The sequence below is a fragment of the Emiliania huxleyi genome, assembly GCF_000372725.1.
Source record: "Emiliania huxleyi CCMP1516 unplaced genomic scaffold EMIHUscaffold_231, whole genome shotgun sequence".
In the NCBI taxonomy this organism is placed as follows: Eukaryota; Haptophyta; order Isochrysidales; family Noelaerhabdaceae; genus Emiliania; species Emiliania huxleyi.
Window position 1 is genome coordinate 50,865 of NW_005200326.1, and position 19,809 is coordinate 70,673.

The 19,809-nt window shown below is 64.8% G+C and overlaps 4 protein-coding genes across 4 annotated transcripts in view; 1 reads left to right on the top strand and 3 right to left on the bottom strand.

The window, feature by feature from the left end:
- Positions 1-1,894: 1,894 nt before the first annotated feature.
- On the bottom strand, positions 1,895-8,481 carry EMIHUDRAFT_114803 (hypothetical protein; the record flags this gene model as incomplete). Its single annotated transcript, XM_005779347.1, has 11 exons — positions 1,895-1,955; positions 2,640-2,826; positions 3,042-3,198; positions 3,580-3,674; positions 4,976-5,180; positions 6,156-6,203; positions 6,275-6,325; positions 6,400-6,540; positions 6,699-6,755; positions 7,635-7,738; positions 7,818-8,481. 11 exons carry the CDS (start codon positions 8,479-8,481, stop codon positions 1,895-1,897), a joined length of 1,770 nt encoding a protein of 589 aa, XP_005779404.1.
- Positions 8,482-9,778: 1,297 nt separating this feature from the next.
- Positions 9,779-10,549, top strand: EMIHUDRAFT_236162 (hypothetical protein; the record flags this gene model as incomplete). Its single annotated transcript, XM_005779348.1, has 1 exon — positions 9,779-10,549. One exon carries the CDS (start codon positions 9,779-9,781, stop codon positions 10,547-10,549), a length of 771 nt encoding a protein of 256 aa, XP_005779405.1.
- Positions 10,550-13,774: 3,225 nt separating this feature from the next.
- Positions 13,775-15,386, bottom strand: EMIHUDRAFT_236165 (hypothetical protein; the record flags this gene model as incomplete). Its single annotated transcript, XM_005779349.1, has 4 exons — positions 13,775-13,826; positions 14,124-14,185; positions 14,263-14,688; positions 15,180-15,386. 4 exons carry the CDS (start codon positions 15,384-15,386, stop codon positions 13,775-13,777), a joined length of 747 nt encoding a protein of 248 aa, XP_005779406.1.
- Positions 15,387-17,502: 2,116 nt separating this feature from the next.
- Positions 17,503-19,809, bottom strand: part of EMIHUDRAFT_443285 (hypothetical protein) — a 4,105-nt gene continuing 1,798 nt past the window's right edge. Inside the window, exons 5-8 of the mRNA XM_005779350.1 lie at positions 19,554-19,637; positions 18,328-18,383; positions 18,085-18,189; positions 17,503-18,016 (exon numbers count right to left, since the gene is read on the bottom strand). Coding sequence (XP_005779407.1) covers positions 19,570-19,637 — 68 coding nt within the window. The 3' untranslated portion in view covers positions 17,503-18,016; positions 18,085-18,189; positions 18,328-18,383; positions 19,554-19,569. The remainder of the gene's footprint in view (positions 18,017-18,084; positions 18,190-18,327; positions 18,384-19,553; positions 19,638-19,809) is intronic.

The window sequence follows — 19,809 nt, forward strand, 5'->3', positions numbered from 1 at the left end:
CTCGAGGCGCACCCCTACTCGCTTGGCCTCGGCTTCTGCGGCGAGTCGCCGCCAGCCATCCACGCGTCGGTCCTGGCTGCGTTTGGCTCTGCCGCCGGGGCCCCGCCGCCGGCCACGCCGCCCCTGAGCGAGCTGTGGGAGGCGGGGGGCGCCACCCCGCCCCTGCACGAGCCGCCCATCGGCGCAGAGTTTGCAGCACTGGGCAACGGCGCCTGGTGAGCCCCGTCGCCGCACCTGTCAACTTCTCCGCTGCCGCCGCCGCTGCGGCCGCGGCGGCTGGACTCGGCACCTCTCCACGACTAAGTCCACGACTTGACTACATGGCTCGCACGGCCGCGGTTTTGTTCTTGACGATGCATCGGCCGACTCCTTCTTCGCGCCCTTCTGCTGAGGAGAGACGAGATGACGCTCTCCCCCACCCCCTGCAACCCCCTCACACTTCCGTCTCTCTTTTCTCACTGCATTCCACATCTCTTTTGCCTTTTGACATTTGAGTCCGCTTGTAGCATATTTGTGTGCTCTGTGCCTGTGGCTCGTATTAACAAGTGTGTATATGAAACTGTGGCTAAAAGCGTAAGCGACTCCTCTCGCTGGACGGTCGTACGACCCGTAAAACGTCTAGAGTACACGGACTACACGATACACGTGGCTCTACGCTCTCTACCTCCTGACTGAGCGTAGAGCTAGAGCGGGTGCGCGCAGCGAGCAGCGTCCTAATCTAACATCTGAGGCTTCAGGATCAGAGTCCCACTTGCAAAATCACCGGGAGAAATCCCACATTGGTGATTTTGGATGAGGACGGGTACGATACACTAGCCCCCGCAGTCGGGGGGGTGTTGCCAGCACTGGTAGATGACCTCTCGGAGAAGAGCCGAAGGGACCTTGGCACCGGGGTCACGAGGAACTTGCAAGTCGTGGCCGAGGCGGCGACGGGAGCGGTGCAGAGGTGGATACAGCTCAATGATGAAGCAACGGCGCGCATAATGAAGAGAGAGGAACACATCGAGTGGCTGAGGAAGCTCTTCGCTGGGTGGAAGGAGGCCCGCCCGGCCTTGAGGGAGTCGCGGAGGAGGAGGGATAACGGAGGCAACGTGCAGACAGGCCAGCAGCCAGTGGGACGAACGAGGACCGCGACGGCAGCTCAAGCGGGAGGGAGCGGAGACAGTGGGCAGCGAGCGAAGTGGGTGAGACTGATGATGCTCCTTCGACTTAGGGAGCGGTTCCGCTGCTGGGCGAGCTTCAGGGTGGTGCTCACGCGAAAAGGAATCGACGCAATGTACAAAGCATACAAGAAGAGGAGAAAAAAGAGGAGAGGCGCCAAAAAAGTGACGACGAAACAGAAGCTAGTGCAGACGAGGGCAGGTCAGGGTCGCAGGCGTCGTACCGAGCGCGTCGAGATCGTGTCCTGATGTGATCTGCACGGGTGAGTCAGACACGTCGGCGTCAAAGGAGCGACGTGCGACCTGTCAGAGCTTGATTTCCGATCTCAGCGGCGTCGACGACAATTTTGTACCTCCCCAGGACGCGCAGAGGCAGCTGCTATCCCGCCGAGTGGACGGTTGCACACCGCGCCACCTGCTGTGTGCAACCGTCTACTCGGCGGGGTCGCAGCTGCCTCTGGAAGGCACCGACGGAGAGGTACGAAATGGCGCAACTGGTCAGGTTTTGTAACGCGATCTGTGCCACAGTGAAATGGCACTACGGGGTGTGGAGGGTGAGTTGAACAGGGGTTGTGCGCCAAGCCCTCCTGCTCGGCTCCAGCCGGTAAACAAGTCTTGTCATCAACAGAGTAGATGGATCTGACCTCGGGGCCGATGTGACCAAGCGCTGGTAGCGTGGTTTTACCTCACACCCATGGTCTCACAGTGTGCCGGCAGTCGCCGAGCAGTGTCGCTCACACAAGCCGCAGCACAAGTGACTGAGGGCCAGTGAGGGCGAGCCCATCGCTGTCACAGCTGTGGCAGCCGCACAGTAGGCTGTGTCAGCTGTGCAGAGTGTGTGAGCAGCAGAGGAGCTGCTCTCCAGGCTTCTGTCGCAAAGAGCTGCATGCCACCGAAAGCGCTGTCGAGGTTCGCCGAGCGCGGCGCAGGTTGGAGGACACCGTCACCGACGAGCGCGTTGGAGTATTCACTCCGGACAAAGACGGGCACACAGCGGACGGTGCGGGGCGTGTGCCCGTCATAGCGGCGAGGCGCGGGACCGTCTGTGGCGAAGTGGGTCGCGTCCTCCGAATTTGTTCAACCCAGCATCCACACCCTTTAGCCAAATATGTGGCGAGATTTACAAGGGAGCACGAGACGCCGCGGTTGTTTTAAGGATCGAGGCGAAAAGATACACAAACAAACGTTATTCAGTGGTATACAGCCGTAAGCCAATATCTTGAACAGCTGCACCTCTCAACAGTTTCAGCCGATGTCGTCCGGCGTGCGCTCGCTCGGCTTGCGCGTGCGGCAATCCTCCCAGTAGCAAGGGCGCCTCATCGTGGTGTGCTTTGCGGCTGCTGCGGCGGCCGCTGCTCCGCCTCGCGCTGCAGCCCCCCGCGGGAGGGGCCACGGACGCTTGTACAAGATCGTCCCCGCCTGGTAGTGGACGGTGGTGCAACACCAGGTCGCCGAAAACCGCCTTGTGCCTGCAGCGACCAACGGGGGCTGGGCGCAGAGGGAGGGCGCTCGTCGGGCGGCTCGGGTGCTCTGGAGGGGCGCTGCCGCTCGCCTGGCACGACGTGCCGGGCGACTCGCTCGTCGAACTCCCTCCCTGCCTCCTCGCTCTCAAAGCCGCCGAAGACCGCGCCATCGTGCGCCGACTCCAGGTGCAGCAGCGCCGCGCCTATCCACAGCAGGAGGTGTGAAGAGACGCTGTTCACAGCGCCGACTCGAGGGGCAGCAGCGCAGCGCCCGACGCCCCAGCCGCCTCGAGCGCGGCCCGCCACTCCTTGTCCGTCATGCCGCGCCGGAGACGCAGCTCCGCGCCTGCACCTCCTCCGCCACCTCCGCCACCACCACCTCCTCCGCCGCCACCTCCGCCGCCACCTCCGCCGCCACCTCCGCCGCCGCTGCCGCCGCCGCTGCCGCGGCCGCTGCCGCCGCCGCTGCCGCCGCCGCCCTCCGCTTCGTCCGGCAGCCACTTGACGGTGGTGACGGCAGCGGGACGGTGCTGCTGCGGGTGGAAGGAGGCGTTGAGCAGAGTCCACGGCCGCACCTGCAGGTGGCAAGTCAGCCAGAGCTGCTCGAGATCGCCCGAGAGTACCCGAGAGTACCCGAGAGTACCCGAGAGTCCCCGAGAGGACCCGAGAGGACCCGAGAGGACCCGAGAGGACCCGAGAGGGCACGAGAGGACCCGAGAGGACCTGCAGGTAGCCGGTCAGCCAGAGCTGCTCGAGCTCCTCCACGTCGAGCAAGTTCTCGACCTAATCTCGGGCAATCTCGGCCTGATCTCGGGTAATCTCGAGCTCCTCCACGCCGCGCAAGTTGTCGACCGGGCACACAAACGGCAGCGGGGTCGATGCCCCCACCTTGACGCAACCGCGGGGTACTCTCGAGCAATCTCGGGCAATCTCCGCGACGCTGCTCCGCCCCCAACCTTGACGCAGCCGGGGAGGATGTCCCACGGCGCCTGCGCACGCTCGCACAGGCAGAGCCAGCGCGGCATGATGAGCTCGCGGCCTAGTACCACACCTCCAGAGGATCGAATCCAGTGTGGGTTCAGGTTCCGTGGGCGGTGTGGCACCGAGCGCGCGAGCGATGGCCATCGCGTTGCGGAGGCCTAGCACGAGAAAAAAGAAGCTCGGCCTCGGCACACACCGAACTCGACGGCGCGCCAGGCGCGTAGCGCAAGACGACGATGTGCTTGTCCGCGAGGGCGAGGTGCGGGGAGATATGGGGAGATATGGGGAGATATGGGGAGATACCGACGATGTGCTTGTCCGCGAGGGCGAGGTGCGGGGAGATATGGGGAGATATGGGGAGATATGGGGAGATATGGGGAGATACCGACGATGTGCTTGTCCGCGAGGGCGAGGTGCGGGGAGATATGGGGAGATATGGGGAGATATGGGGAGATACCGACGATGTGCTTGTCCGCGAGGGCGAGGTATGGGGAGATATGGGGAGATATGGGGAGATATGGGGAGATATGGGGAGATACCGACGATGTGCTTGTCCGCGAGGGCGAGGTGCGGGGAGATATGGGGAGATATGGGGAGATATGGGGAGATATGGGGAGATATGGGGAGATATGGGGAGATATGGGGAGATATGGGGAGATATGGGGAGATATGGGGAGATATGGGGAGATATGGGGAGATACCGACGATGTGCTTGTCCGCGAGGGCGAGGTGCGGGGAGATATGGGGAGATATGGGGAGATATGGGGAGATACCGACGATGTGCTTGTCCGCGAGGGCGAGGTGCGGGGAGATATGGGGAGATATGGGGAGATCTGGGGAGATACCGACGATGTGCTTGTCCGCGAGGGCGAGGTGCGGGGAGATATGGGGAGATATGGGGAGATATGGGGAGATATGGGGAGATACCGACGATGTGCTTGTCCGCGAGGGCGAGGTGCGGGGAGATATGGGGAGATATGGGGAGATATGGGGAGATACCGACGATGTGCTTGTCCGCGAGGGCGAGGTGCGGGGAGATATGGGGAGAGATATGGGGAGATATGGGGAGATATGGGGAGATACCGACGATGTGCTTGTCCGCGAGGGCGAGGTGCGGGGAGATATGGGGAGATATGGGGAGATATGGGGAGATATGGGGAGATACCGACGATGTGCTTGTCCGCGAGGGCGAGGTGCGGGGAGATATGGGGAGATACCGACGATGTGCTTGTCCGCGAGGGCGAGGTGCGGGGAGATATGGGGAGATATGGGGAGATATGGGGAGATACCGCGGATGTGCTTGTCCGCGAGGGCGAGGTGCGGGGAGATATGGGGAGATATGGGGAGATATGGGGAGATATGGGGAGATACCGACGATGTGCTTGTCCGCGAGGGCGAGGTGCGGGGAGATATGGGGAGATATGGGGAGATATGGGGAGATACCGACGATGTGCTTGTCCGCGAGGTCGAGGTGCGCGGCGAGGCGGGGCGTGTGCCGCAAGGCGGTGTCGACGTCCCACCCGTCCGTGGTGCGGCCCGGGATGTCGGCCTTTGGGCCGAGCGCCGGGTCGCGCGCCTGGGAGGGGGAGATATGGGGAGATATGGGGAGATATGGGGAGATATGGGGAGGTACGGGGAGAAACGGGGAGAAACGGGGATATACGGGGAGAGACGGGGGGAGAGACGGGGAGAGACGGGGAGATACGAGGAGATACGGGGAGATAGGGGGAGATACGGGGAGATAGGGGGAGATACGGGGAGATAGGGGAAGATACGGGGAGGCAGCTCGCCGGGAGGAGTGGGCCGGGCTCCGGCTGCGCGGGCGTGTAGCTGAGGTACCTAGTTCATTAGTAAAATAGTTAATTAATTAGTACCTCAGCTAATTAATTAATTAGGCGTGTAGCTGAGGTACCTCGCGCCGGCCGGCTCCGGGGCAAGCCTCCACAGCCCCGCCTCTCGCACACGCGCCGGAGATTAACCGAGATCAACCCGAGATCACCCGAGATCATCCGAGATCACCCGAAGTCACCCGAGATCACCCGAGATCACCCGAGGTCACCCGAGGTCACCCGAGATCACCCGAGATCACCCGAGATCACCCGAAGTCACCCGAGATCACCCGAGGTCACCCGAGGTCACCCGAGGTCACCCGAGGTCACCCGAGGTCACCCGAGGTCACCCGAGGTCACCCGAGGTCACCCGAGGTCACCCGAGGTCACCCGAGGTTCGCCTCTCGCATGCGCCAGAACTTGCCAGCCAGCCCGGCCTGCCCGGGGGGGGAGGGGGGGGGGGGGAGGCGACGCCGCCGTCGGTTGCGGCTGCTTGCAAGCGGAGCATGTGCCGCGCGCAGCGCGGGGCATGTGTCGCGTGCAGCGCGGGGCATGTGCGAGCATGTGCAGGCGGAGGCATGTGCTGGCATGTGCAGGCGGAGGCATGTGCTGGCATGTGCAGGCGGGGGCATGCGCAAGCGCGGCGCGGGCCGCCGCCTCCACAAAAGTGAGGTGCATAACGAGGCATTAATTGACTAGTTCATTAATGCGCTACTTCGTACCTCCACAAACGTGAGGTGCATCACGAGGCACGCGCGAGGCTCGACGGCCTACAGCCATTGGACTGCCCGAGATTCGCCGAGATTGCCCGAGATTGCCCGAGATTCGCCGAGATCCGGACGGCCTGCTGGATGTGAAAGACGTGCCCCGAGCAGATCACGCGCGCCGAGACCTAATCTCGGGCCATCTCGGGTCATCTCGGTGTGAGCTCGGCGTGCCCCGACCAGACCACACAAGTCCCAAGACCGGCCCGATCTTCCGCCGATGGCTGCCGTCGAAGACCACCCGCCCGCCGTCGCCGGCTGCGCGGAGCGGGTAGATAGGCTCGCCCTTGCCTTTGGTCGGCGAGCCCGCCACGATCTGGTTGAAGGTGAGCTGGTCGTCGACCTAATTAACTGGTTCGGTAATTAATTAGCTAGTTAGTTAATTAGTTGAAGGTGAGCTGGTCGTCGACCTACCACTTCCTAGACACTTCCTAGACATTTCCCAGACACTTCCTAGACACTTCCAGACACCTTCTAGACGTTTCCTAGAGAGCTGCGCACCGCCCCCGCGCAGCCATGGTCGCAGTCGTTCTCGCCCGGCTTCCCGGAGACGGAGGCCTACGGACATGTCTCGGACATGTCGTGGACACGTCCAGGACATGTCCCGGCGGCTTGCCGGAGACTGCGTGCCATGCGGTCGCGCCACTCGGAGGCTAAAGAGAGCGCCTCTGCCGTCGGCCGAAAGGCGAGCACTCCTGTGGGGGACGTGTCACGGACGTGTCTGGGACATGTCCAGGACATGTCCCGCGGTAGCCATAGGGCTAGGAGACGCCGGTGTTGAACCACGCGCTCCACAGCGAGCCCGGGTGGTGCCTAGAAGGTTCCTGGAAGGCTCCTAGAAAACTCCCAGAAGGCTCCGCAGCGAGCCCGGGTGGTGCCTAGAAGGTTCCTGGAAGGCTCCTAGAAAACTCCCAGAAGGCTCCGCAGCGAGCCCGGGTGGTGCCTAGAAGGTTCCTGGAAGGCTCCTAGAAAACTCCCAGAAGGCTCCGCAGCAAGCCCGGGTGGTGCCCGCAGCGCGGCACCACGCTCGAGCGGTCGGACCTAAAAAAGAAATCCGATGGCAAGCTGAAAAAAGAAACACAAGGGCCATCGCTCGAGCGGTCGGACCTAGAAGGTAAGGCTCGCAGAAGGTTCCCAGAAGGTTCCTAGAAAGCTCCTACCCTCGAGCGGTCGGACCGGTCGTCGTCCGCGGCCGTGTCAAGGCAGTCGGTGCCTGCGACATGCGGCGGCCGCGTGAGGGGGAGGAAGACATGCGGCCGCCGCGCGCCCGGCCTGCGTCGCTGCCTGCGAGGACGTCCGCCGTTGGCTGCAGCTCGAGCAGCGCCTGAGGCCGCGAGAGGCACGCGAAGTCCAATTAGTTAATTCACAAATTGAACAAGACCTGCGGCCGCGAGAGCCACGTCCAATGAATGAATGAATGAATGAGTTAATTAAGACCTGCGGCCGCGAGAGCCACGCGCAATCGACGTCCGACACGACCGCCGGCCGGCCAGCTCGCAGGAGCCACACAATGAGGTCCGCCTTGGTCACCCCATAGGCGCCTGCGCGGCGCGGCGCGAGCCGGCCGTCGGGAGCGGCGGGCGGCGGGCTCGGCGGCAATTTGGCGGCTGTCGCGCGCACGAAACATCGAGAACTTGAGCCGGAAGTTTGCGCTCACCTCGACCGGCGGCGCCTTGGACTGCGGTGGTGCCCGGCCGGTGTCGTTGGAGCCAAGCCCGACCCGCAGCGTCGGCAGCCTTCGCGCGAGGAGTCGCGTCGCCAGCGCGCCGTCCAGTGAGGCGACGAACATGTGGCCCGCCGTCGTCCCGCGCAGCAGCGGCCTCAGCAGCAGCGCCCAGTTCTCGGCGAGGTCGGCGTAGGCGGAGTTCGCGACGGTGAAGAAGGCGGGCTGGCCCACCGGGACGCGAGCCAGGATGTCGTCGCGGCTCAGCAGCCTTCCGTTGGCCTCCTCGAGCCCGGAAAGTCCCTCGCCAGGCCCAGAGGAGGCAGTGCGGCGCGGCAGTGCAGCGGCCGCCGCCTGCGCGAGCGCCTTCGCCTCCGCCGCCTCCGCCGCCTCCGCCCTCCGCGTGGCCGCTCGCGCCTCAGTGGCAGCTGTGGCCGCCTCTGCCCTTGCCGCCTCGAGCTGCCGCCGCAACGCACCCACCTCCTCGTCAGCCCGCTCGAGTTTGCCGCTGCGGATCCGCTCTGGGCCGCTGACGAGCCGCGAGCCGCTGTGCACCATCAGCAGACACGCGGCTACCGCAAAGCATGCGAGAAGGCGGATGGTGGTGGCAGGGGTCGCCATGGCGCCACGACCAATGCACGGGTCCGGTTGACGCGGCTGTTGACGCGGGGCGAGCAATCTGTCTTTGGACGCGCGAACTTGTGACAACGCTGGTCCCGCGAGGCTGGAGAAATCGCGTCCGTTTCGAGCTTCTCGAGGTGGATATCCTTTGGCCGCGTTGGGTAGCGAGGATTGGTGTAACCCGAGCCACGGAGGCGTGTTTTCTGGCGGCCGACCGTCAGTGCACGGAGTTGCCACTTCTCCGACTGCCCCGGCTAGTTCCCGAGGTCGTCGGGTGTAACCCCTTCGTCCCCCGAGACCTAGCGCGGGTGGGTTGGAGGGGGCTCGCCCCGTTCCTCGCCATCGGGCCGCGTGAGCGGCCTCGCCTCGCAGATTCGTTTTTCGCGCCTGGGTCAGGCGCGCGGGGCATCCCCCGGGTCGCTCGACCAGCGATCCGAAGAGTGGCCGCTATGCGAGGGAAAGAGGCACCTCCCAAAGGAAGCACCAGATGCTCCCTCAGCACACGCGGCTTTGCGCAGCGCAGCGCACGGGCCACGCCACGCAAAGCCGACACCCAGTCTGCCCGAGAGGCTGTCTGCGGAAGGCCTGGCAAGCGCGCGCCCGCCTCCTCCGCGGCCATGCCCTCCGCCCGGGCGAGCGAGCAACAAAGAGTGGAGGCGGATCGCCATACACGCGTTTCTTTGTCGTGCGAGAGAGTTTTATCGTAAATTCTTTTCTGCGTAGAAAAATTCTTTTCTTTCTCATGGCCGGCGTGTCCATCGACCTCACGCAGTCAGACAGTGAGGAGGAGCCAGCACGGCCACAACTGTCACCGCCACCCCCGCCGCCGCTACCGCCGCCACCGCCGCCGCCGCTACCACCGCCGCCGCCGCCGCTACCCGGCCCAGAGCCAACGGTGCGTGAAGTGCTTGGGCATGCGCTCCTCGGCCTCGAGCAATACGCGGACACCCTTATCGGCGAGGGCTTCGACGACGTCGGCTTCCTGCTGACCTTGACCTTTGAGCAGCTGAAGGAAGACGCCACCACGTACGGCCGGATGAAGCAGGGGCACGCCCACAAGTTTGCGAAGCATTTTCGAGAGGCGGCGGCAGCGGTGGCAGCCACGGCAGCCGTGGCAGCGACGTCGGCGGCGGCGGCATCGACGCCGGCAGCGGCGGCGGCATCGACATTGGCGGCGGCATCGACATCGTCAGCAACGGCGGCGGCGACGGCCGGATCGGGGCTAGCCACGCAGGAGGGGCGAGTAGCGGAAGGGGAGAAGTCGCCCATTCCCCCGCGGGAGGAGCAGCTCGACGCGATGCGCTCCTTCCACAACTTCTCTGGCTGGAACCAGATCTACCCTCACTTCAGGGACGGCGCGGTAAAGTGCTGGGAGCTGCAGCGCGTCTCGAGCGAGTTCGTGGCCTCGCGCCGAAGCAGCGGCGATGGGCCTTCCGACGGCGGCGGCCGGGCCAAAGGATGCCGCGGCTTCAAGACCTTTCCGCGGCTGAAGGACGCCGTCGTCGAGAGCGCCTTCCGCGAGGGCGTCTTTGACCGCGCGACTCAGGCCGAGGACGCGGCGGCGGCAGTTGGGCGCGACTTTGAATGCTTCGCCTTTCCAGAGGTGGGCGACGCCAAGGAGTCGTCGGCGATGCGTGAAGACGCGGCGTACCGGCGGCTGCGCGCCGCGATGCCCTCCCTGCCGTCGAGCAAGCAGTGGGGCGGGCAGGGCCGCGCCTTCGAGCACCCGACCCTGCCGCCTGGCTGCGTCGGCCTGCCCCCGGGCTGGACAGAGGAGCAGCGCGTGAGCAAACGCGGCCGCCCCTACTCGGTCTTTCTCAAGCCAGGCACGGAGCCGCCGCACTACGACTCGATGAGCCGCCCGGGCGCGTGGCGCCTCCACCTCGGCTTGCGCAGCAAGCGCGTCGCCGGCAATGCCGACGAGTGCGCCGCTTGCGGCGACGGCGGCTTGCTGGTCCAGTGCGACCGCTGCCCGCGCTGCTTCCACCTAGACTGTCTCGACCCGCCCCTGACTCAGCAGCAGGTCGACGGCATGGAGGGCTGGCTCTGCCCGCGATGCGTGCCATAGCGGGCGAACGCGCCACATCTTATGAACACATTACACGGCTCTGGGCCCCGCACCAAGCTAAGGTAAGGGGCACGGTAAACTTCTCCACACACACCAGGTGGTGGGGCAAGACCCTCCCCTCTCAAGCTGCAATGGCCATGAGTGAAGGGGCGCCTATGACGCTCACAAGGAGTCACCAGGCGCGGAGCGCGCCGCGCGCGGAGGCGGCCGGCCGCATAGTAGTGAATAGCGTACACAACGCGATCTGTGATGAGTTAGTGGGACGACTAGAGCCGTAAGGTACCGTACGGCTCTAAAGCCGTGTAGAGTGGGAGCGGGGACTGGGAGGGTATTGCCGAATATCCGGTATTGAATATGTCGACGTGATTGGAAAGGCGTGTGATTGACGCCGTGCATGTTTGGTCGACGCGGTCGTGGCTGTGGCTGCACGCCCAGCGCATCCATCACACAGTGTGAGATCTGAGAATCACAGTCCCGAGCGCTGCGGAGCTCGCGGCGGCGGATGTGAGATCGCGACCTGAGCTCGGGCTCGCCACGGCGTCGGAGCGAGGACGCCGCCGTCGCCTCAGCCTAGACCCCCTTGCGTGACTCTACGTGTCAGTACGTCCTTAATTTTTTATTTCGGCCTCCTGGTCGGCCCCGGCGTATACGTACTTTTACGGGAACCTAATTTCATCGAAAATTAGCCGAAAAATGCTGACCCCGCTCCGCCGCCAACGCCGCCAAGACGAGCAAACCGCCCAGCACGGTCGAGGCATGGCTGCCGGGCGGAAGCACGCCGTGCCACTGCGGCCGGCGCGGCTTCTGCTCGGTGCCGCGCTGCTCCACTCTGCGCGGTCAGAGGACCTCTTCCGAGCGTGCCCTACCGAACACGTGAAATAAAGTGGAAGCTGCCATCTCGTGGTCGACCACGAGCCGTGAATCCTTCCGATGGCTTCCAGGTATACGCCCCCCCCCCCCCCCTGCGCCACTTTCCAGCGCCGCCGCGGACACCATCCATCGATCGGGAGGGAGATAGATGAATGATGGAGAGGGGGGCGGGAACCGCTCGATCTACCCTCTGGAATGTGAGGCGAGACACACGACCAGTGAGTGAGGCTGAGTGAGTGAGGGCAAAGGACGCGCCAGGACGCGCCTATGCTCAGCCTGCTCACGTGGACCCAGGATGAAAGCTTAACGACGAGATTCCAGTCCTCGACGCTCGATAACTAATTCCGACGGACGAGGCCTGGGCGATGCGCATGGCCAGCGCCAGGACGTCATTGCGTAGCTCCCGGTCGGCTTCGACGCCCGACGACGACGCTCGTGCAAGCAAGCCTGTGAGGGCATTGACCACCTGCGGTGCCACCAGCCGCGTAGCCGCCTCTGCTGCCTCGGCGTCCAGCGTATTTGAAAGCACCTCCGTCGCCAGCGGGAGGAATGGCGTGCCGAGTGGTTCGCTCAGTGTGGCGATGAGCTCTGGCCAGTGACTGCTCCGCAAGAGTTGACTGGCAGTCGGGTGGTGTTGCGAGACGCCGCGGAGGGCGCGGAGCGCCAGCGTCCTGAGCGCAGAATCGAAGGATGCGTGCAGGACCGCCAACAGGTTGTCGGCCGCCTGGGTCTTGGCAATGAGCTGCTGTGCCCGGCCCGCTGAAAGCATGTCGCGGCGCCCTTGCCACGCGGCAGGCTGCCTGGCGGGCTGACGAAGCGGCGAGTGGGGCCCGAATCGAGGGAGAGGCGAGGCTGGGCCGGAGCCACTCAACAGGCTCAGCAACGGCGAGGGCGGGTTGGAGTCGCCTGGCAAGGCGGTCAGGTGCACCAGCAAGTCGGCTGCAGCCATCGCAATGGCTGGTACGGCAGAGAGGAGCAGCGCCACAGCACTGTTCAGGAGAGCGGTTGCCTCCGCCTCGAACGTCACGTCGTCAGTCGCCCTCGTTGCATGCAGTGGCCTCGAGAGCGTGCGAAGTAGGTCTCGGACGGGGGCCTCGTACTCGGTACGCCCCGCGTGGAGAAGTGTCGATGCCCCCGTGAGGAGCACATTCACGGAGCCAGCCTCCGCCCAGCTGAAGCCGTGGACGCACTGACGGCACGCGGTTGTCACAGCACTCACTACTCGCTCGTGCTGGTCTTGGGTGTGCCTCCCCGTCATTAGGTCGGCAGCAGCCTCGAGCTCGGTGGGCCGCCCAGGAGAGATTGCCCCAGGCGAGCGTGGCGGCGGCGGAAACTTCGAGGGCGCCGGCCGAGGTTCCGACCGGCCAGGGCTGCCGGCATAAGAGCGGAGGTCCAGCGACTCGTGTGCAACCGGCGCGAGGAAGCGTGGGTTCCGAGGAGGGACCTGGACAGTGAGGGCCCGCATATACACATGGGCGAAACGAAGTGACGCGAAACGACGGCGCGGTGCCGGCTGCGATGAGCGAGACCGCGCTTGCTCGGCTGCGAGCGGCTCGAGCAATGTCACCGGCGTCGCCGCGGAGGGCTGGTTCACCCTCTCCCGTAAAAAGACAGTGGTCGCCAGAGATGACGGACAGTGGCTCGCCTCGGTCGCCCTCAAGGCACTCGACGGAGAGCGTGCCTCGCCCTCGGTCGCCCTCAAAGCATGCTCAGGATTCATACGAGAAGGCGCACGCGGCAGTCGAGCGGCAGCTGCTTGACGAGGCGCGGCTTCAACTCGAGAGGGCCCGACAGCTCTCGCCGAGACGTCCACGCCGCAGTCAGACAGCGTGGAGCGGCAGTGGGACAGGCTTCCCTCGGTCGTCCGCCACTGGCCGAGGCTCCCTCATGGAGCGGCGGCGAAAGGCCTGGGCCAAGGCGCGGGTCGATGAGGTGCTCGATGAGAGGGGCCGCAACTTGCCGTGGCACGAGGTTCTTGTTCGTTGGGCTGGTCAGCCTCTCGATGCGAAACCTGTTTGGGAGCTCATCCAGACCGTCCGCGAGGCGGGCTCCTTTGCCGAGAAGCTCGACGAGCACAGGGCGAGGCACATTGTCCTGATGTGAGAGGGCGTTCTTCGCGCCTGGTGCATTGCTCATCTTGTTTCTCTTTCTCTCCGGCTCTTCCACTTTTCCGCGGCGACCCACGCGCGCGAAGCAACGGAGCTGGATACAACATAAAAGGTGGTGGTGTGGTGGTGGTGGGGGGGGGGGGGGGGGGGGCCAATGGTACCCCTTTAAGGCCCCCGTTTACAAAGGCGAACCCCAATTTTTTCCCCCCCCTCCCAAAAACGCAAAGCCCCGTTTTTTTGTTATAGCTTATACCAAAAAGAGGGCTACACACGGCCCTCTACGCTGGGGCGCCGGCGCCCTACTGGGCAACGCCTCGTTTTGCGCACGAGGGCTCTTACTAATAAATAAAAAAGAAAAGGCTCGCCGCGGGGGCAGCCCTACACGTGCTACACGCTCTACGACACATGTGACGATCTCCTTGTAGTGGTGTCCGTTTTATTTACTTACTACACACGTGCTCCAAATGAGGGGAGCGCGCACCCTCGGAGCTAGCGCGGCTGTGGGCGCGCCTCACAAAACGTGCAACGTGTGGATGCGACTACTCGGGTAACTGAGACGGAGGCTCGGGCCGGCGGAGCGGTCGCTGGCAGCTCACGGTCCTCGCCACTCCTGCGCCTCGGTGGAGCCGAAGAGCTCCTTCTTGAGCCGGATCGTCTCCTGTTCACAGCTGCGGGTGTGAAGAGACGCTGTTCACAGTAGGACTCGGTCTTGAGCCGGATCGTCTCCTGGATCACGCGGCACTCGAGGTCGGTCAGCTCCGGGTGGAACAGGTCGATGTTGAGGATGATGCGGTCCTGCGAGGTCGGGTTGAAGGTCTCGTGCTTGAAGGACGGGTCAAACACCATCACCTCCCCCTCGCGCCAGTGGTACTTTTCGCCCGCAACCGAGATGTAGGGCGTCTCGCCGCCCTCCTCCCCCGTCGGGCAAACCATCCCGACATGGCAGGCGACCACCCAGCTGCACGGGTCGACGTGGCGCGGCAGCCCCGTCCCCGGACTCTGCCTCTGGAACGCGACAGTCTCTCCCGCGAGGCGAAGCTTGCCCAGCGCGCCCATCGTCTGCGGACACTCCTCCGCCGGAAAGGACGCCTGCCGCTCGCCGCGGTAGTAGATTGGCATCGTCCTCCACCCGAGCGGCTTGCCGATGTCCTCAAACTCCGCCTCGCGCGCCAGAAGACCGACCAGCTCCTCTCGGATCGCCGGCGCCGCGCGCCTGCTCTCGTGCCCTCTCGGGTCCTCTCGGGTCCTCTCGGGTGCTCTTGGGTCCTCTCGGGTCCTCTCGGGTGCTCTCGGGTCCTCCCGGGTGCTCTCGGGTCCTCTCGGGTCCTCTCTTTCCTTTTTCTCGGGTACTCTCCGGTACTATCTCGGGCAATCTCGGGTCCTCTCGGGTAATCTCGGGTAATCTCGGGTCGCCGGCGCTGCGCGCCGGATCGCGTCGAACGGCGCAGCGCTCGCGTCGAGAAACGGCGTGGCCGACAGCCCAGGAAAGTAGCCTGCGCGAGGGGGGGGAGAGGGCCGCGCGCTTTCTCGTGTCTGCAGCCCAGAGGGAGGGCCGCGCACGACAGGAGCGACCGCCGCTGCAGGCGCACGAGAGCTGGCGCATCTCACGCGGACTGCGGGTGCATCTAGAGGGAAAAGCCGCCTCCGACCACCTCGTAGTGCGGGTGCTTCCGAAGCTTCTTCGGCATGCCCTGCGCGACATCGCCGCGGTTCACCTTGATGTACTCGCGCACGCGCCGCAGCGCGCGCTTCCCGGCCGAGGCGAATTGCTCCTCGACCGCCTCGCTGGCCTTGTCCCAGAACCACGCCCGCCAGTACGCCTCTTCAGCTGCCTCGCCCGAGAGCGCCGCGGAGCCCATCGAGATTCGGCCGCAGCGAGAAGTGCCGCCGCCGCTGCCATGACAACCTCTGCACCTGTGCAAACGCAGCCGGCGGCGGTCTCGGCGTCTCTTGCGTGCGTGGGACGGAGCCTCGGGTGCGTGTCGCGCAGGCGGCAGAGTGTGTGAGCAACGGCTGTCTCAAGCATCGGGAATATCAGCGGAGAGCCTGAGCTCGGTGGCTGGCGCGAAGCAGCTCGAGGCGGAGAGGAGCAGCATTGTGTGTGTTCGCGTGTGAAAAAAGAAACGCCCGGGCGGCCGGCTCTCAAAAGGTTAAAATCTCAGGGTGGGCGACGGCTAGCGCATCACACCCCTCTCCTTAAAATCCCTGTGTGGTGGCGGCGTGCCGTCCTCCCATCCCTCCCTGCGAATGGTTTCTTGCTGTGCCATTTGTAGCGCCAGTCCGAGCCAGTCTGCTGTGAGAGGGGCTTATATTTTAGAACAACACCGCAAGGGATGCCAGAAGGCCTGAGGGACGTGGCAAGGGCAAAAGGGAGGAGAGAGGGGGGGAAAGGGAGGGAAAGAGAGGCGGGCTCCTGGAGGCGATCGCTTACTATAGATCGAAGCTAGAGGCGGTGGTCTTCATGTGGGTGCCAGCACATGTGGGAATAGCCTTGGACCGCGTCACACCAATCCTCGCTACCCAACGCGGCCAAAGGATATCCAACTCGAGAACCTCGAGAGAGATACGCTCGCCCGTAGTGGCGTTTTTCACGCGCCGTTCACACCGAGCAGGGTTTTGGAAGGACGATCAGGGACACAGGGGAACGGGAGTGGGGAGCGCATCGCGACACGGAGGATTCACCAACACTTGGAGCACTTGGAGTGTACACTTGGAGCACTTGGAGTGCAGTCAGTAACCGCACATCCAGGGCCGGGGAGCTCAGAAGCGCACCCAGCGGGCCGGATGATTGGCATCGGGTTACGGGCAAGAAAGCCCTAGCCCCGGGGGTGCGCGTTCGCAGGGCAAGGGCCTTAAAGTAAACACAGTTCTCCGAGGGTTGGACCCGCGTACCGGGTTTCCCCTTAACTGCAGGACGCCCCCTCTACTCGGAGCTAGTGGACATTACACTGGACACCACGCCCAAACACAGACACTTGCTTAGTCCTCGGCAAAGGCGCTCAAGCAGGCGTCCGAGGTTGCCGTCGGAGAGACGATCTGGCTCGCGTCGCCGGCCGCGGGCACGCTCGTGCAGGCGCGTCTCTACCCCCAGCACCACACACACACCTGCCTCTCCCGATGCGAGCCCCCCCCCCCCTCTCCTGCCAGGCGCCCGTCCTCAAGATAACCAAGAGGTCGTGGCCGACGGGCTGCACAGCCCGCTCACCATGCGCGGCGGCTGGCCGGTCGTCGACGGAGTCGCGACCTCGTACAACAGTCCGGCCGTCGTCGCGCGCAACAAGTACCTCGTCCCGCTCGTCGAGGCGGTCTGCCCCTCCCTCGGCCGCCTCGTCGTGGCGGCCGTGAACCCCAAGCCGATGCACTACATCGATGGCGAGGTGAGCCCTCTCCCACCGTGCCAAGTTGTATCTCACTTGTCCCCACTCCTCCCCCACCCCGTCGCCCACTTTCGCCTCGTCGCTCGACCAAAGGTGGTCGAGCCAATCTCGTCGCTCGAGGTCGCCGCTGCCGTGGCCGTCACGGTCGCCGCCACTCTTGGCGTGCGCAAGATCACGGCGCGCAAGTAATGCGCGAAGCGGCGCTCCAGCTCGGATCGCGCGGCTGACCAAGACTCTCTCTACTAGAGCTCTCGTCCATGCGGCCGCCCTTTGAGTCCTTCATTGGAGAACGACCTAACTAACAGGTTGACGCCTCTAGTCAACGCCGGTAACCGCGGCAACACATGGTATACGCCGCATTTTGCATGGCCGACCGACGCCGAGTGCGACTTAATGTGATCGCGTTTGGTATCATGGAGCTCCGGCTCGGCTGATCTTCTCGAGCCGCGCCTTTTGGCATGCGGGGCGCCGCTCACCCGTGCCATTTGGCCCGCAAGCGTGAAGAACGTATGTGTGGATCACTCACTGAGTCAGTTAGCATGAAGCGTGATACCACGACCTCTCACTCTGTCTGAGTCTGTGCGGGTGAGGGTCTCTTGATTTTGAGAGGCAGCTAGCCCGTGCCGATGGGTGGACGCAAGACAGAAGAAGACGCGGCACTCTTGAGCAGCACACAGACACACCAACTGTGAAACTCAATCGCGCTTCGCGGCAGGGGCAACCGTGCGGCCGTCGACATTACCCATTAGCCGCCGGCACTCCCCTGCGCCCAAATACGAGTGCTCCACACGGCGGCCCGAGCCGCTGCAGCAGAGGTACCTCGCCTCCGCCTGACCCTCAGCCGGGAGCACCCGCGCCTTGACCCACCGCCCGTCGGGCAGCCGCCGCCCGACGAGCGGGTCGGGCTCCTCCTCACGACGCCCCCCCGCCGCGGCGGCGAGGCACTGCAGCAGCGAGCGCCACGGCGCCGGCGAGGGGCGCCGAAGCACGGGCAGGAGGGCGCGGTGGCGGGCGCCGGTGGCCAGCGTGCCGAAGAGCTCTGTCTGCATCTCCTCGAGCGAGCCGCCGCGGAGGAGGACGTGCGATACGGAGGCGCCGCGCCGGTCGGCCGCCTATTCACAGCAGTGGGGGTGTGAAGGGACGCTGTTCACACCACCCTCATCGCGCGCCGGTCGGCCGCCCTCGGGTCGGCGTAGCACGTGTCGGCCGAGACGATCTCGACGCCGGTGTGGGAAGCCGAGAGCACCGCGGCGCAATCGCCGGATGGCTTGTGCCCGACCACCACCTAGAGGGGCCCTGGACGGCTCCTGGAAGGCTCCTAGACAGTTCCTGAAGACGCCACGCCAGGCGACACCTAGAGGGGCCCTGGACGGCTCCTAGAAGGCTCCAAGCAGCAGCAGAAGTGGACTGAGACCGACCACGCCCGGCGGATGCCTCCCCGGAGCAGCCACGCAGCGACGCCTATTCACAGCAGTGGGGGTGTGAAGAGACGCCGTTCACACCTCCCTCATCCCCGGATCAGCCACGCAGCGACGCCCGCGTCGAGCGGGTCGGAGGCCACGGCGGCGAAGGCGGAGGGGTCGGCACGCGCCTAGAAGGTTCCGAGAAGGTTCCTAGAAGGCTCCGAGAAGGCGCCGAGAAGGCTCCGAGAGGGTTCTCGGTGTCGACTCGCGACTCGCGCCTCTGCGTCTGCGAGCGCCGCCTCGCGCACGCGCGCCGCGCTCTCAGTAGTGATGCACCTGAATATGGATTGGTGGAAGTGATTGAGTACGCCAACCTCATGGCGGGGGTGCGGTGCGAGTGTGCAGACTCCGCGCGCCGTGCGAGTACGAGGGGCGAGTACAGCGAGTGCCGCTGAATACGGCCGAATGCAGCAGGCGCGCTGAGCCAGTGCGATCATGCGTGGCGAGAACCGATGCAGCGATGGACATTTCGCCGCAAGCGCTCGCGGGGCCGTGAGTGGGGGTCCCCGCTGCCTGCCTGCCCCTCTGGCTATACTTTTGTCCGTGGTGATGCCTCTCCCTGAGGACGCACCACACCGCCTCGTGTGCAATGCCCCCGTGTGTGCTCCGCGAGTGCGTATGCCCTGTCGTCCATGCTAGGGACGTGTGTGTACCACTGACTGACTGACTGCAACCGGCGCGTCCTCTCGGGCGCTGCTTTGGAAGACTAGAGGACGCGTCTCGCTTCTAGGCTGCGCGCACCCCCCGTCTAGGAACCGTCTAGGAACCGTCTAGGAACCGTCTAGGAACCGTCTAGGAACCGTCTAGGAACCTTCTAGGAGCCTTCTAGGAGCCTTCTAGGAGCCTTCTAGGAACCTTCTAGGAACCTTCTAGGAACCGTCTAGGAACCGTCTAGGAACCGTCTAGGAACCGTCTAGGAGCCTTCTAGGAACCTTCTAGGAGCCTTCTAGGCTGCGCGCACCCCCCGTCCGCGTACGAGTTCGAGACGATGGACCTAGCCCCACATCGCAGAAGGTTCGTGGAAGGTTCGTGGACGGCTCCTGGAAGGGTCTATGCGCTTGATGGCGGCGGGGCCTGCCCCACATCGCGTCGCGGTTCTGCAGCGCCAGCAGCACCTCGCCGCCGCGCGTCGCTCGCTCCGCGTCCCACTCGGGCCTGGCGGGCGTGGTATTCACAGCAGTGGGGGTGTGAAGAGACGCTGTTCACACCCCCCTCAGTGCGTCCCACTCGGGCCTGGCGGCGTGGTCGGCCAGCCCGCGCTCGAGAAGGCCTGCGGGCGCACGCCGATAGAGGTGGAGAGGTGGGGAGAGGTGGGGAGGGGTGGGGAGGGGTGGGGAGGGGTGGGGAGGGGTGGGGAGGTGTGGGGAGTAGTGTGGAGGAGTGCGGAGGGGCGGGGAGGTGTGGGGCGTCGAGGGGAGGGTTGCCTAGGGGTGGTGAGGCGA